Source organism: Schistocerca cancellata, chromosome 5, assembly GCF_023864275.1.
Source record: "Schistocerca cancellata isolate TAMUIC-IGC-003103 chromosome 5, iqSchCanc2.1, whole genome shotgun sequence".
Taxonomy (NCBI): domain Eukaryota; kingdom Metazoa; phylum Arthropoda; class Insecta; order Orthoptera; family Acrididae; genus Schistocerca; species Schistocerca cancellata.
Genome location: NC_064630.1, coordinates 365,329,091 through 365,342,077, shown reverse-complemented (window position 1 = coordinate 365,342,077; position 12,987 = coordinate 365,329,091). Strand labels below are relative to the sequence as shown.

The following is a 12,987-nucleotide window of genomic DNA, read 5'->3' as shown; positions in this document are numbered from 1 at the left end:
CGTTAGTTAGTTAGTTAGTCTCATGTTACATGGATCATTTTGCGTCATAGATCGTAATGATATGGAACGAGTCATTTCAGATTTATATTGCAATTTAATTAGTATGTATGGCTACATTCTGAGCGTTACAAAGTATTTTTCTTCAAAAAGAACGAAAAGTACAGAAGTTGTGAGTTAGTAAGTTATACGCACCACCTTTTACACATTACTGTAATAGAAATTCTTCTGGGGAATGGAAGGATTTGCCAAGGACAAACTTTCTCAGTCATTTCAAATGTTACTTTGCCGTCCGTCAGACGTTTTGTATCACTGGGTAAGTAATCAAAAATTTTTGTTGCGGCATTGTGCAGCCCGTTTTGTGTTAAAGACAGCCTTAATTTGGAGTAATGAGTAAAAGTTTTCCTTCTGGTATTTTAATTGTGTACATTCTTGTGCCATTTGAACTGTAGTGGACTATTTACAACAAACTTCGTGAGGGAATAAATTTACTGTGAAGCAGTAGTCAGAATGCCCAACTTCTTAAACAGATGATCGTGGATTAACATCACAAATTATTCTTACAATAATGAAGACTTGCTTTCTTAAATATGAATACCCCAGAACATTATTCCACAAGGCATTATTGAATGAAAACATGCAGAATATGTCAACTTACAGACTAGTCTACTTAAAAACCCGATAAAAATTCCACTCCTTCCAATCTGCTTGCGTAAGCGTAGACCAGATGTGGTTCAAATTCACAGGAATAGTATTGAAATATATACTTCAAATATTTTAATAAGAGATGGTACTGAGCCCCCATGGTACACAAAACAGGTCAGATCGCTGTTGCGAAAGCATCGAAGAAAACATGCCAAATTTAAAAGAACGCAAAATACGCAAGATTGGTGATGATGTACTGAAACTCGAAATTCTAGCCCGGAATTCAGTGCGAGATACTTTTAATTGCTTTTAATAGTTTCCACAACGAAATTCTGTCCAGAAATGTGGTGGAAAATCCACAGAGTCCACAGAGATTCTGGTCGCATGTTAAGTACACCATTGGAAGACACAATCAGTACCTTTATTACGTGATAACAATGGTGATGTTACTGATGACATTGCCACTAAAGCAGAGTTACTAAACATTGTTTTCTGAAATTTCTTTACCAAATAAGACGAAGTGAATGAAGCGAATGTTCCAAAATTCGACTCCCTGTCAACATGAGGAATTAGAAGTAGATATCCTCGGTATAGCGAAGCAGCTGAGATCACTTAATAAAGGCAAAGCCTCCAGTCCAGATGGTATACCAGTTTGGTTCCTTTTAGGATATGCTGATACAATGGTTTCATGTTTAGCCATCGTATACAACCGCTCAGTCGAAGAAAGATCCTTGCCTAAACACTGGAAAGTTGCACATGTCACATCAATATTCAAGAAAAGAAACCGCAGAAATCCACTGAACTACAGTCCTATATCAGTAACGTCGAGTTTCAGTGGGCTTTTGGAACATATGCTCTGCTCTAACATTAAGAATCACTTCGAAGAAAATGGTTTATTGAGAAATATCCAATACAGATTCAGAAAATATCTTTCTTTTTAAACACAGCTAGCCCTTTATTCACGTGATGTAATCAGTCCTATGGACAGGGGATCTCAAATGGATTCATATTTTTAGAAGGATTTTGACACCGTTCCTCACAAGCGACTTGCAATCAGATTGCGTAATCAGGTGTGCAACTGGACCTGTGATTTCCTATAAGAACAGTTACAGTTCGTAGTAAGTGACGGAAAGTCATCGGATAAAACAGAAGTTTCCTTTCCCAGGGAACTGTTATAGGCCCTCTGTTGTTCCTGAACTATACAAACCATGCAGGGGACAATCTCAGCAGCCCCATTACATTGTTTTCAGGCGATGTTGTCATTTACTATCCCATAATGACATAAGATAATCAAAACCAATGGCGACATGATTTAAACAAGGTATCTGTAGGATGAGAAAAATGGTAACTGATTCTAAATAATGAAGAGAGTGAAGTTATCCATATGAGTACTAAGAGGAATCTTCAAAATTTTGGTTACATGATGACTCACACAAATCTAAGAGGTAATTACTCAAGGATTACAATTAAGACTAAATTAAGTTGGAACAATAAGTTTCCTTTAAGTTACGTCTATGGTCGCAAACTTTTTGCTAACAAATTACCGGTTTCGGTCTTTAATGACCATCACCAGATCTGCAGCAAAAACGGGAAAAACAAATACACTCGCAGATTGTCTACAGCTTAAAAACAATACATAGACCATAATGAAAAGCAGTACTGACAATATATACATTTGTGCGCTTTAAGTATACCTGTTTCATAAAAACAAAGTCCTAGTGTACTGCAGTCATAGTGACATCGTCAAATGTTAAATACGGAATCAGCACCAACATCGTCAAATACATATAAATAACATCATATCCACGAATCATCGACTGCTACGGTCGCAGGTTCGAATCCTGCCTCGGGCATGGATGTGTGTGATGTCCTTAGGTTGGTTAGGTTTAAGTAGTTATAAGTTCTAGGGGACTGATGACCACAGATGTTTAGTCCCATAGTGCTCAGAGCCATTTGAACCATTTGAACCACGAATCATGTCGTCAGTAGCACAACTGTTTACAACAAGCTGCCGTACAGTATCCACAATGGTTATGGGTAACCAAATACAGCGATTTATTGGCAGAGCACTTAGAAGATGCAACAGGTCTACTAAAGAGACTGCTAACACTAGGTTTGTTCTCCCTTTTCTGGACTGCTACTGTGCTGTTGGGAACCTCATCAGACAGTACTGACGGAGGACGTCGTAAAACATCAAAGAAGCGCTACTTGTTTCGTGTTGTTGCGAAACAGGAGAGAGAGTGCCTTTCGGCGGGATCTTCTCATGAAAATTAGGTCACCAACTTCCTCCTTCGAATGCGCAAATATTTTTTTGGTGCGCACCCACATAGAGACAAATGATCACCGTAATGAAAGAAATGAAATCAAAACTCGTGCGAAAATATTTCAGTGTTAGTTTTTAGCACGCACTGCTCGAGGATGGAACGGTAGAGAAGTAGCTTGAAAGCGGTTTGATGACGTCTTTGACGGGCTCTTAGGTGTGAATTGTGTAGTCATGTAAATACAGATGTAGACCATGCTGTGTCCTAAATAGGAGTTTTCAAGCAACACAATTCACGTTCAGTTAGTCTACTAGAGACAGTTCTGCGTGTCAGTCTATAGTCCGATTAAAATTACTTGATAGCTGACGCCTGTCACTTGCCGCTACAGTGTTGCCACACCGGCTGCTGTGTACCGTTCGGTTACAGGTGACACAGAAACACGACCCATACACGGAGGGGTCACATAAAAAATGCTGTTAATGTGTAACGCTGAGCAGTGTTGGAAGCGGCCCACACGAGGCATGGAAATGCGAGATGCTCTGTCAACAGCTTATTTTTTTTAAGTGACCAATGACTCAACTGCGACAGACGACACCGTGGATTTCAACTCATGTCCTCAGCTAACCACAAACTTCTGAAGTGCAATGTCTCCGAGAAAACGGCTGTCAACATTTTGCGGGCAGAACTAAAATCACGATTGTTTCCTTCACGGCGATTGAAGCTAACTTCTACGAGAAAATTCGAGACAGAAAAAATTCTGCGCCAAAAGCAAATTGTCGTGTCTCGCTATCACTGGTTGCCTAAAACTATTCTCAAACTGGCTACACCAGCTGTCGCGTTACCAACGAATGAACAGTCCTCGTTGACACAAGGTTACAGATTATTGGCGACACAGGCGTTTCCACAGGGAAAAAGAATGGTAGGAAGAAAAATGAGACCAAATAAAGTGACTATGATGATGAAAATGACGTGACAACAGATTAGAAATTAAATTACATGTAAACGAATTAACTGAATCGAAGTAATATTCAGACTCTTCTGATTAGATTTAGAAATAAAAACATCGTTATATTAGGCGAGATTCGAATCCACGACCTTCAACGCCTCAACCTGGTTCGCTAACAACTGCGATATGGCTCTATGCTGTATTAGGTTGTAATATTTATAACTCTCGTTCCCAGTCGCAACGATGAAAACTGTACAATGGTGAGCCAAAACATGCCTGCTTAATATGTTTTTTGTCCGTCTTTGGAACGAAATACATCACTGATCCTGCGAATCAGGGTTCCGACATTTTGTTGGTACGTTTGTGGAGGTATGTGGCATTAGATGTCTACGCACAGGTCATGTAATTCACGTAAATAGCGGGCCGCTGAATCGTGATCGCGGTGATGGCGCCCTATACCGATCCAGATGGGTTCCATAAGATTTACATCAGGCGAATTTGGTGGTCGAGACATCAACGTGAGTTCAGTATAATGCTCCTCAAACCACTGTAGCACAGTATTGGCTCGGAGACACGAACAATTTTACTGCTGAAAGACGACATCGCCGTCGGGGAAGATATCAACTATAAATGGATGCATATGGTTCGCTGCTGTCAGCTTGTCTTCGATTAATATCATAGGTTACATACAAGCGTAGTAAAATGTCTCCCATAGCACAATGCTGCTCCCACCAGCATTCATACGTGGCGCGGTGCAGGTTCCGAGCCGCCGTTCGCCTCGATAACTGCGGTTGTGGAGACGACCATCGACCTAATGCTGCAAAAATGTGATTCACCCGAAGAGCCGACACGTTTCCATTGATCGACTGTCGAATTTCGAAGGTTCCGTGAACACTGCAAACGTAACTGGCGATATTGTTAGGTCAACATGTGAATACGTAGTGACGGTCTGCTGCGGAGCTCCATGTTCAACAACGTACGATGAACAGTGCACTTCGTAACACTCATGCATGCATCAGAATTGTGCTCTTTCGGCAGTAATGCCGCAGATCACCATCTATCCTGCTTTACATAACAGATGTAATAACGATCTTTCCTTTGCCAAAGTCGCTTATTTGAGCCCATATCTTCGCTAGGGAGACACCCCGTCTGTATCTGCTACGCTTCCATACTTTTTATTACGTCACGTGCCCGCAAGGCTACCAAGATGCATGCAACGTCGCGGTGGGCAAAATGTTTTGGCTTATCAGTGTATAGGTGACGCTGAATCGCGTGTTGAGAGGAATTATCCAGTAGAATTTGGTTAATGCTGCGTGTGGAACATGCATATTTCGTTACCATCGTTTCGTGTCTGTTGTTTTTGGTGAGATTATCATGTGAGACGAAATACAAAATGAAAGTTCCGGACGTATGATTCAGGATCCAAACACATCAAGAAAGAAAGCCAGACAAGAAACTGGAAGTGAACTGATCGATTGTGTAGGAGTTCGGCAACGGCGAACGGTATGGGGACGACGTAGAACGCTCTGGTTGGAAGAAATCAGCTCAACGCGTGAAGTGTCGACTATAAAGTTGTTTTAACCGGACTATAGTGACCCTTCTTGCAGACTGGAAAGGGCTGGACCTTTTCCAGCGTCAACATTTTCCTTTCAAGGATGGTGCCACACTATTTTCGGTGTACCACCAAAATCCGGATCTCACCAGTGATGGCAGGGCGAGTTAGATAGCAATGTCAGGTGACATCACAGTGTGTGTCGGTCTGCCACCTCCTCTGACACAGAAGGGCGGCTCTTTGCCGATCGCAGCTGTCTGCAGACTTTCTCTTGACGATTGCAGTGAAGGACGTTTAAACCTCGTGAAATTTACTCAGTTTCATGCAACCTGAAAACCAGGACAGCTAAGAAAGATCCCAATGACAAATTAGGGTTGGCTGTGTGAAACTTGTCGTTGCTGTTGTCAACATGACTTTAAGCACTAAGAGACTTAACATTTGAGGTCATCAGTCCCCTACACTTAGAACTACTTAAACCTAACTAACCGAAGGACATCATATAGCCAGGCCCGAGGCAGGATTAGAATCTGCGATCGTAGCAGCAGCGCGGTTCCGGACTTAAGCACCTAGAAATGCTCGGCCACAGAGGCCGGCTCAATATGATCGTTTGATTTTTATTGTTCTGCTCATTGGCAGTTCATGGTGTTAAGGCAGTAGTGGAACAATGAAACATTTTGTTTTCTAATTATTTTTATTTTTTATTCTTGAGCAATTCAGTTGCTACATAGAGATACAGACCATTTATCATTAGACAAAAAAATGAAGCGAAAGTACTGCAGCAAGAATGTTGAACAACACAGTGGGATACAAAACTCATATGCGTCCGCCTATGTAAAAACTGATATGTCTTGCTTTAGTAGACTCAGTTCGAGAATAAAAACAAAATTCTTATTCGCTTGAGATTCTTGATAGCTACTCCATTATGGCAGCAGCACACATATACATACAGTTTCCATTAATGAAACACACGGTCAGAACTGCCGTTCGTGGAGATAAAATGAATAAATTATGTGTCTGAAACCAGTGAGCGCAACATTGTGATAGTCTATGTCCACAACGTACTACACTTTAGATTCATAACATTGTTGATGATCTCTACTTCGAGTTTCAGAAAACATATCGCTCTCATGCTGACCGTCGAAAATTCGGTCTTCTGGAAGAGTCTACCGCTTGTCAACCAATTGTCTTCTCGCTACCGGTAGACCCGAACCGCGGAACATTTGCTTCCTCTACAGTTCCGATGTTAATATTGCTCACTTAAGCCTTTTCTGCAGACTCTTTGGTGCCAGCCGCTTTAGTATCCATCTCCTCCTTTATGTCTTCCAGAGAACGGCCCTTGGTCTCAGGGATGAAGAACCAGGTGAAGATGAGTCCCAGCAGGCAGAAGACCGAGAAAAACCAAAACGGCACGAACGATCCGAGCGAGTCGCCGACCACCTGGAACAGCTTGGTGATGCTGAACGTCAGCACGGAGTTTAGGACGCTGAATGTGGAGTTGCACAGTCCGCGCACCGACGAGGGCACCAGCTCGTTGGTCAACACCCACAGCAGTGCATTCGCTCCGACGTTAAAGGATATCTGTAACAAAGATAGGAGAAACGTCAGTTCCAGTTGTGCCACTTTACTTAACTGCTGCTGCCCAAAAATAGTAGCAAACGATGAAAGATGTCCCGTGGTGTCTTACGCTTACTGATACCGATATCCCACTTAGTAACATAGATCATTATGCCACTTTTCTGTGCTGACCAGAGTTTACTATCATATAGGACTTTACAGATCATCTGTAGGTGCCTATCAAAAAGTTTCTGTTTGAAGGCTGTACAGTCCAAACTGGAAATGCCAGTCAGGAAAAATCGTCATGGGCATGGAGGAAAAAGATCGGCATGAGCACTGAGGAAATCATCCGACTGACGGACCAGGTTGCAGGTACCTGTTTTGTTAAACCGTGTCCTGCGTGAAGCAGTCAGTAATTCTCTGTTGCAGACTCTCGTCCGACTGGAACATCGACCCTTCAGGGTCTTTCTTAAGGAACCGAAGGCATGATAATCGCACGGGCAGGGATCAGGACTAAAGAGTGGGGTCTCGAATGTCTCCCACTTGAGTCTCCCAGTTGAGCCTGGCTCCATCGATCGACGGGCGTCTTGTGTCGAATCACGAACTGAACGGAATTTGACGCACCATTCCAAAATGCTGCTTTTTGACGAACATGCTGGTCCATACAGATTCTTCATTCTCTGATCTATGTCCACCGGTGTTTGTCTTCGAAAAGAGTAACAACTTACTGGTCCTGTTTCGACACACTTGGAAATAACGTCGTCTCAGTTCATGTTTCCGCATTTACCACTTACACGACGGAAAGACACGAATATTTCGAGGGATCATTGGAATGTAAACTGCGATCGGGCGCGAAATCGAAAGAACTATGAAAATCCGATGAATCTTTGCACAGATGTGTTGGGAAGCCTGTCGATCGCGTCACGTCACTCTTTTCAGTTTTGAGCGCACAGTGAGCACGTAATGATGCCTAGAAAATAGAGTCTCGCACCAAGTATGAAGGCCTGCTGAGAAATTTCGTCTGATGTCATGCAGCCCACATAACGTAACTGTCATGCGTTTTCTTCATTCTGACAGTTCTCGACCGCAGTCTGCAGTGGTAATAAAGATGCTCCTGCAGCGTTTTCGATACGAAGTGGGTTTGATCAGCCACAATACAACCCGTAATGGGCTCCCCCTGAGTTTCATCACTGCTGACATGACCTGCTGGCTATGAAGACAAAAGTTTTGGTACAGCCTACGAGCTGTAGACCAGCGTAGAGAATTGGGGGAAAGTACAGGAGGATGCCTTCTACGTCAAGGGTGTAGTGAGGTTGGTTCAATGCTACGACAGTTGTCTAAATCGGATCCCTGATACCACTAACACAACGAATCTTTCTTGAGAACAAATTGAATTTACCAATAAGTGTTGAATATGCAATTGTTCATTTATGTAAAACGCGACAAAATAAGTATGTTCACGATATTGTACAACTGCAGTGTATAATTTAATTTGTACCTGGATTGTCCAGAGGCGTACACTCAAGGAGAATTGGAAAACATATTAGTTTCTCCCATATACGTTTCGCGATATGACTACGACCACAAAATAAAAAAATGGTTCAAATGGCTCTGAGCACTATGCGACTCAACTTCTGAGGTCATCAGTCGCCTAGAACTTAGAACTAATTAAACCTAACTAACCTAGGGACATCACACACATCCATGCCCGAGGCAGGATTCGAACCTGCGACCGTAGCGGTCACGCGGTTCCAGACTGAAGCGCCTTTAACCGCACGGCCACACCGGCCGGCACACAAAATAAAAGGGAGCAGTACTCACACCAATGTTTATCGATAACTGTTCTTCCCACACAACGTTCGCGAATGGCAAAGGGAAGGGAGGAACAGATTATGGTATCAGAAGTATCCTCCATTATAATTGTAAGATTGCCTGTGTATATACACACTGCCCGAAAAAATAATCGCGACACCAAGAAGAAGTTGTGCGATATAACCGAAAGTTCGTTGGGTTATTTATACTTCTCAAAGTTGATGTTTGATCAAATTTTGCGCCAGTAGCATAACAGTATCGCTAGTAGCGCCACTATGAGGACGAAAATCAGGTTTGCTTTAAATACACACAGTGACGGCCGTGAGCGTTAGTTACCTATGAGACTGGCCATGGTGAGTTGATGTCAGTCAAGGCGACAAAGATGTCATTATCAACACCTCAGTGAGTTTGAACGAAGTCGTGTAGTAGGGCTACGAGAAGCTAGATTTTCCTTCTGCGATACTGCATAAAGATTTGACACGAATTTAGTCACTGTACACGATTGCTGGCAGCGGTGGTCACGAGAATGTATTGTCTCAAGAAGACCGGGCTCCGGACGGCCACGTTGCACTACCAAGATGGAAGACAGTCGTGTTCCGCGTATGGCTCTGCCGCACCGTAGTGCATCTGCAGCAGCAATTTGAGTGACAGTTTGCACTACAGTGACACAACAAACTGTTACAAACCAATTGCTTCAAGGACAGCTCCGAGCTAGAAACCCTGTAGCGTGCATTCCATTGATCTCTAACCACCGCCATTTTCTACTTCAGTGGCGTCAAACGAGAGGTAGAGGATAGAGGGGACATCTGTTGTGTTTTCTGATGAAATCTGGTTCCCGGTTCTGCCACGGGGCCAGTGATAGCCGTGTGTTGGTCACAAGGAGGCTAGCTGACGGTCTGCCACCGACCTGTCAACGTGCTAGTCACACTGGATCTACACCTGGAGTGGTGGTCCGGGACTGCGATTTCGTATTACAACAGGAGCACTATTGTGGTTATCCTACGCACCTTGACTGCAAATTTGTACGTCAGTCTGGTGATTCTTCCTGATGTCCTGCCATTCATGAACAGCATTCCAAGACCTGTTTTCCGACAGGATAACGCTCGTCCACATACCGCTTTTTAACCCAACATGATCTACAGAGAGTCCACATGTTGCCTTGGCCTGCTTGTTCACCAGACGTGGGGGATATCATAGGATGACAACTCCAGTGTCATTCCCAAATGGTATTAACCATCCCTGTGTTGACTGACCAACTGCAACAGATATGGAACTCCATCCCGCAAACTGACCTCCGTCACCTGTACAGCACAATGCATGCACGTTTGCATTCAAAATTCCGGATGTTTACACTCGTTATTAACGTACCAGTGTCCGCCCCCGGGAGCTGAGTGGTCTATGCGACAGAACGTCAATCCTAAGGGCCTGGGTTCGATTCCTCGCTGGGTCTAAGATTTTCTCCGCTCAGGTACTGGGTGTTGTGTTGTCCTAATCATCATCATTTCATCCCCATCGACGCGCAAGTCGCCGAAATGGCGTCAAATCGAAAGACGAGCACCCGGCGAACTGTCTACCCGACGGAATGCCCTAGTCACACGACATTTACAGTTTGTAATGTACCAGTATTTCACATTTGCAATGACTTATCTCGCGCTTACATTAACCTTAAACATGGTAGCTAGACTAACGTGTTCCAGAAATTTCATTACTCTGAATTATTTATTTTTTGGTGTGCAATGTTTTCCGTCAGTCAGATGTTACTACGTGTGGTGAAGTGTAGAACAGACTGTAGAGACTTGCTTACGTAGTACAAGAGCAGCGTCGTGAGTGGCAGCCAGAAGAGGCTGTTGACCACCTCCTGGGAGCCGTACTCGGTCAGGTAAAAGTAGACGCCGATCACAGCCATGGCGATGGTGCAGCCCGCGAACGAGAAGACCAGCATGGGCCGGCGGCCGGCGCGGTCCACCAGCAGCGTCGCCACGATCGAGAAAAACAGCTGCACGCTCAGCAGCACGATGGCCGAGACGCTCGCGTCCAGCGTGCTGCCGCTCGTCAGGAAGATCTGCGTCGAGTACGCGCTAATGGCCGCACTGCCGTTCAGCGCCAGCAGTACCGTGAACGTCAACGTCACCTGCCGACGCAAACGTTCACTCTAGCTTCACCTTGCAATCACAAAGGCCAAGAACAGTTGTATGGCTCTAGTTTTTTGACCAATAGAATCTTTTGCACTGCACTACACTGACTGGCCAAAAGTCATTAGGAAACACTGGATGTGATGCTAATAGCGAGTCACTACTGTGTGAGCTCTTAAAACTGCTATAAAACGTCAGGCACGGAATCTACGAGATGTTGGAATCGTTATATAGAAATTTATCCAGTATCACCCAAAAGTGTTCTGGTGTATTTGGTGTTAGATTCATTGAACATGCGTGAGTATCAACAGTATCCCATAAACGCTGGGCTGAGTTAAGGTGACAACCAGGGGAGTTTAAGCCACGGCCGTGAATTCGCTGGAATGTTCGTCAAGCCATGTGCAGGCAACATAAAATTAGTGACACCCTGCATTGTCATACTCAAACATAGCATCTCCATCAGGGTATCGTAAAGCCACAAAGGAATGCAAATGATCTGCTAGACTGTTCACATGACGTGAGTCTGACATTGGTCCTTGCGACCATATGCGTGCAGCCCAGCTGAAGACTCTCACTGGCAGCCTGGGTACAATCTTGATGACATGCATGATCCATAGGTTCGTGGAACGTACGTTGCACTCTCATGCGCTGATTATCTCAACACAGCTGAGACCAAGATTCATTGGACCATACTACACTCCGACACATATCCATAATCCAGTGTTGATGTTGTGTATAGAGGTGTCAGAATTCCGGCTGCAGAAGTCTGTTCTGTGCATCTGTTTCTGTACAGCGGTGGTAAAAACTAGTTCCTGTACCACACATTCAAACTGGCACGAATTGTCGATGAAGTGATTGAGAGGATGTGCCAGCTGCTATCCGACTGTATGAAAACTATTCGTCGAAAAAACTTAATTCTTTCGCATCTGACTCGCGCGCAATGAAGGGCTGAATTTATTCTCGTTATTTGTCATAGCTAGTGAGCTGTATCGAAATTTAAGTACATCATAGTAAGAAATTTCTGTGCCTGTGTAGGGATAAATCAGGTACGGTGCAGTTTAAACCATACGTTGGTGTGAGTGAGATGTATCGAAATTGTATGTAAGGCTGAGAGCAGAGCAGTACACTTTGTGTTTTCCAAATATTGGTTTAAACGTACAGGAGGGTCCACTTTGGCTGTATGCAACGCGAATCGTGTGATCTTAACGCACATCATATTTCATAAACAGTTAAAAGCTTCGAAACAATGTTGTTTAAAAATGATACCAAACAAAGGTGGGCGTATTTTTCTGTTTCATTAATATTCAAAACGTTTTTTTATGTCGAGAAAAGGGATTAACTATTCCTTTTTTAGATTGAACGATAAACTTTCTTAGACATAATTTAATATCTCGTCGAAGAAGAACAGTGTGACCCTGTAGACGATAATTTCTACGATATTGTATGTGGGCCTGAAACCTGAAGAAAATTTCAAACTTGAAGCGCAGACCGCAAACCCCGTCCACTTCAAGTAAAAATATTTAACTAACTGATCGCGTTTGTTTCACCCCATTGCGCTTCGCACGATGCCCCACGCGTGTGCGCCCACGTAGGACAATGCAGCCGCTGGCGCCCAATATTCTGACGCGGTCGCCGCTCTGTCCGGCGCTCGTAACAGTTCACTCATGTTGGATGATTATTAATGTCACGTTTGTGACTACTGGAACTGTACGATACAAATGTTGCAAAACGGAGAGACTGTGACCGTCAGACGGAGAACACGGTATAATCCGATTCCTCGTAATCTTTGCGCAGTGGAAGAGGAGTCGAAACAAGCGAACACGTGAGTCGGTTTGTCTGCAGACCGTTTCTGAGAAAACGACAGTCAAGATTGTCAAGGTAATGTAGATGTCTTGTTGCGCATGATAATGATGGCACACTGGCTAGCGTCACATCCTGTCACTTTTGCGCCCCGTCTTCGTAAACCGATCCTTGTTTTTATTTATTTAACTTATTTTTTTTTCATTTATCTACCCATGTGTAAAAAGCTACTACAAGAATGTTTCTTATGAAATAAGGCGATACAAGGGCGTTACATCAATTGTAAAT

The 12,987-nt window shown here is 43.7% G+C and overlaps 1 protein-coding gene across 1 annotated transcript in view; it reads right to left on the bottom strand.

Moving 5' to 3' along the window:
- Nucleotides 1-6,658: 6,658 nt before the first annotated feature.
- Nucleotides 6,659-12,987, bottom strand: part of LOC126188539 (facilitated trehalose transporter Tret1-2 homolog) — a 44,669-nt gene continuing 38,340 nt past the window's right edge. Inside the window, exons 4-5 of the mRNA XM_049930139.1 lie at nt 10,572-10,898; nt 6,659-6,979 (exon numbers count right to left, since the gene is read on the bottom strand). Coding sequence (XP_049786096.1) covers nt 6,659-6,979; nt 10,572-10,898 — 648 coding nt within the window. The remainder of the gene's footprint in view (nt 6,980-10,571; nt 10,899-12,987) is intronic.